General features: G+C 35.6%; 1 protein-coding gene across 4 annotated transcripts in view; it reads right to left on the bottom strand.

The window, feature by feature from the left end:
- LOC106880942 (mitogen-activated protein kinase kinase kinase kinase 5) overlaps window positions 1–4,495 on the bottom strand; it is a 122,122-nt gene that overhangs the window by 14,271 nt on the left and 103,356 nt on the right. For all 4 annotated transcript variants that reach the window (XM_052971794.1, XM_052971796.1, XM_052971795.1 and 1 more), the window contains 3 exons: window positions 3,632–3,682; window positions 2,076–2,160; window positions 662–741 (listed from right to left, as the gene is read on the bottom strand). In XM_052971794.1, coding sequence (XP_052827754.1) covers window positions 662–741; window positions 2,076–2,160; window positions 3,632–3,682 — 216 coding nt within the window. The remainder of the gene's footprint in view (window positions 1–661; window positions 742–2,075; window positions 2,161–3,631; window positions 3,683–4,495) is intronic.

Genomic DNA, 4,495 nt, shown 5'->3' with positions numbered 1-4,495 from the left:
ACACTGCAAAGATCACATCACAGAAGATTGAAGAGCTTGGTTGGGAAAAAATTCCTCATCCACCTTATTCTCCCGACCTTGCTCCTTCAGACTACCATTTGTTTCATAGTTTACAGAATCATTTGGGAGACATAACTTTCACAAGCCAGGAGGAGGTTGAAACAGACATTTTAGAGTTCTTCGCTTTGAAACCAAAGAGTTTTACATTGATGGGATTAAAAAGCTTGTAAATAGATGGAAGGAAGTCATAGATAATCAGGGAAAGTTCATTGATGATTAAATTTCAATTAAATATAACATTTGATCACTTGTTTCCTTTATTCAAAATTCGGACAGAACTTATGGGATGACCTGATACAAGAATGAACCAAATTTATAACATCTTTTTGAAAATATCACACAAAAATTTGCAGTAATTATTCACTTATTTCTTCAATCATTTGCTGTGAGAAAGGATTAATCTTTTCAGTGGGCACCCATCATTGAAGTAGCTTGTTATGTTTTCTTGAGACTAGTTACTTAAATGATGGGTGCTCATTTAATTTTTACCTCTTTAATTGAATACGATCAGATGAGTTCTTGAATCACTTACAAAATAGCTTTATCACATTCAATTTACACACAAACAAATAAAATATGAATGATGATGCAGTTTACTTACTAATTCAAGAGACGACTCATGTAACTCATTTAGATTAAGGGTGTATAATCCCTCGTTTGCTCCTATTAGTATGTACTGATCTGAAGTAGAAAATATTGTTTATTTACAAACCATATAATTTTGGTGGATGGGAAATAGGAAGATGTGATGTTTATGCTGTTCCCAAATACAGTGACAATATGAATAAAACATAACTGCTTTAATTGGAGATTGAAATATAGTCACTTATTCTGATTGAAATATAGTCACTTATCCATTTTCCATTCTTATATAAGTCTGCTGTATAATACATATATTCTCTCTGCCCCCAATATCCCTTGAGGGCATATCCTGACACATCTTTGCCACCATCTCTCTCACTATTGCTCTCTTTCTCTTACTACCGACCTACCTACCCTCTTTATCTTACTCTCTAACCCACCTTCCTTTCTTTTTTAACTGGAGTATTCATGTATCTAATCTACAGCAGGACACCTACCCTTGTTCCTCTATATGTCTAATTTCTCATCAGCTGGCACAAAGCCTCACAACTACTACCCCTCCCAGTTGAAGGGGATTTTGTCTTGCAAGTTACTCAGTGACGACCGGTGCTGGTGCCACATAAAAAGCAACCAGTATACTCTGTAAAGTGGTTGGTGTTAGGAAAGGTATCCAACCATAGAAACCAAGCCAAAACAGACAATTGAAGCCTGATGCATCCCCCGGCCTCACTAGCTCCTGTCAAACCATCCAGCCCATGCCAGAATGGAAAACGGATATTAAATGATGATGATTTACCATATCCCTCTTTCCATCCACTCCATGTTCTCTCACCTTTACAGTCATGTCTTCCTCATCTCCAAACATCTCCCCTCACACTCTTATGGAACATCCCCTTCTCTCACCTTCCCTGTCCCACTGGGGTAGCCAAGTATCCTCTCTATAGTAAGACAACTATCTCTGTCCCTCTATTATCTCTTAGCTGAGAAGTCTTTGTCTTGCAAGCCACTTGGTGCCCCGCTGCCATGCAAAAAGCACCAGTGCTGGTGCCACATAAAAGGCACTTAGTACACTCTGTAAAGTGGTTGGCATTAGGAAGGGCATCTAGCCATAGAAAACATACCAAAACAGACAAATGGAGTCTAGTGTAGCTCTCTGACTTGCCAGCTCCTGTCAGACTGTCCAACCCATGCCAGCTTGAAAACAGGCATTAAATGATGATGAAGTTACCAAGTGTGTTCATTAACATTTTTTTTTTACTTTTCTTTTTTGTATTAATTACACTTTTAGTACTGTTATTAGCAAAGAAGCAGATTAACCAGGACAATCATAAATTCTTCATAGAGCATCTCTTTATAGATTGCTGAAAGTGACCAAAAGTGGTATATATACACAAACATTTAAACAATATCTAATGGTATAAAATATAACTAACCTCTTGTATCTGGATGAACCCAGCTGGCAGTACAAATTATGTGAAGTGGACAGCCATTAAAGACTTTGGAAAAACAGGCACCCATCTAGAACAGCAATTAGAGATATACATATAAAATTATATATTGTTATATATTTATGAGAATAAAAGTACTCAATGCATGCAGCTGAGCCATTTTTTTTTGTCTTCGTCATTGAAAGCTGTTGACTTCCTCTATTGTTACTATTTACAAAACTAGTTTAACTAGCTATGTGCATACATTTGTTTGAAATCCCATCTACTATGCCTTGTGTGTTTTTTTTTATGTTTTTAACACACCTACCTAATGGACACACAAAATGAGAAAGTTGAAGTAGTGATGTGGGTGGTGTGAATCTTAATCAAATATATACATTGCAACAAACAGGAAATGTTTACAATGCTGCACAAAAGACTTATGGTTATAATATATGACAATGGGAAAAGGCAGTATCAATTAGAACTAAATGTCATGTTATTCAAGTGTTTCATTTTTTCCATTATACTTTGATGCAGAATTATCATATTTTTTTGGCTTACATCAATAAGCAAACAAGGTTTTGCAACAGTTAGCATAGTTTCAAAGAGACTCTGGGTCCAGGATTTAGATCAATAATTTGCTGTTTTAGAAAATACATTTACCTTCTTGGTACATGTATTTCTTTGAACCTCAAATGTTGAGTAGCTTGAGATCAGTTTTGATTGAGCAGGCTTACAACATATGAACAATCAGCTGAACAACTAGGGGTGACATACTTCTGCTTTACTGTGAGGATTCTTCATATATAACATATACAGGCCACATTGGAATGCAATTGTCTCTTCAGAATATTTGGGCCAGATATAACTGGTTTGAATGCTAAAGAGCTGAACTAATTACAATTAATCTATGTGGGACATTTCTGCAGAGTTAATATGATTTCTTCCTTCGATTACTTGTACTGCAGGGAACATAAAAAAAAATCTGGTGACCCAGTTTGGTGCTGGTGCCACATAAAAAGCACTGGTACTAGTGCCATGAAATAAAAGCACCCTGTGAATTGGTTGGTGCTAGGAAGGATATCCAGCCATAGAAACCATGCCAAAACAGACAATGGGGGTTGGTGTGGCACCTTGCCTTACTGGCTCCTGTCAAACTATCCAACCCATGCCAGCACAGAAAATAGATATTAAATGGTGATGATGAAATACAAATGCAGTTAATTACGAAGAAAATTTTAAAAAAGTATCAAAGTGCATTTTACTTTCAGACATGATTCATGGGTGATGTATAAATTGACTAGACCAAGAACTTGGACACTTTTTGACATTCTAAGATGTATGATGCAGTAAAGTTAGTATTCTATAGAAGATTTAACATCATGCCACAAGTTGTTATACCTTTGCCTGAAACTTTAATTATCAAGCCATCTTGATCTGATAATCTAAACAGCTATGTCATTAGCATTTCATATTTTTTTATGACAAGGTTCTCAGAATTACACAAAATACTACATTGTACACATAAAGCGAATAGAATAAAAAAAATTCCTACTTACATGAACTTTTGGAGTTGGTGGAAGCCCATTACTGACGGGTCGGTTTTTAGTCTAAAATATTTGGAAAAAAAGACAAAGACAAATCTTTAGCCACTCTCAAACAATTAAGTTTTAATTTATAGGAGCAATAAATAATTAAAAGCAATATATAGTAATACTGGAGTCATTAAACAATTATTAATATTATTATTAGATCAGCCATCCTTGTTAATGATGACCAAAGACATCATATAGGAGAAGACAGGGCATAGTTTGTCCAGTTGTGGCCAATCAGTCTAATGCATGCTTGGAAGGCTCTCCTGCAGATCAGCCACTGGTGGCCTGTTAGGACTGAAGGCAAGGAGTTGATATTAAACAATTAAAAACAAGTTACATAGTCATGCCTGAGTCATTAAAAACTGTTCAGATTCTCTATAGAAGTTTCCACAATTTCTGAAGATCTTTGCTCATAATCTCACACACATTTACTAATTCTCTATACCAGTGCTACTCAAAGTGGTGGTTTGCGAGCCATCAGCTGCCAGTACACAGCGAGTTTCCAGAAAAGAAAGAAACGTCATAAAATGCTTATTTAATATTGTATTATTTGTTTACAAAATAAATATAAGATTAAAAAAATTGTCAACTTTTATTATATTCATTATATATATTGTTTCCAGTATAAATTAATATTACTAAGAAATATAACTGGTCCTTGGCACATTGGGGAAAAAAAACTGCCAGCATGCCACATCAGATAGTGTGAGAGGCAGTGCTCTATACCAGTGGTTTTCAAACTGTGGTCCGCAAGGACAAGACAGGGGGTCCGTGGACAGCAAATACTTTTTATGGGCAATTTGATTTTATATATGGTTTTGTAATCGA

This window comes from Octopus bimaculoides, chromosome 11 (assembly GCF_001194135.2).
Source record: "Octopus bimaculoides isolate UCB-OBI-ISO-001 chromosome 11, ASM119413v2, whole genome shotgun sequence".
NCBI lineage: Eukaryota > Metazoa > Mollusca > Cephalopoda > Octopoda > Octopodidae > Octopus > Octopus bimaculoides.
The sequence above is the reverse complement of the archived record's forward strand: the minus strand, read 5'-3'. Positions and strand labels throughout refer to the sequence as shown.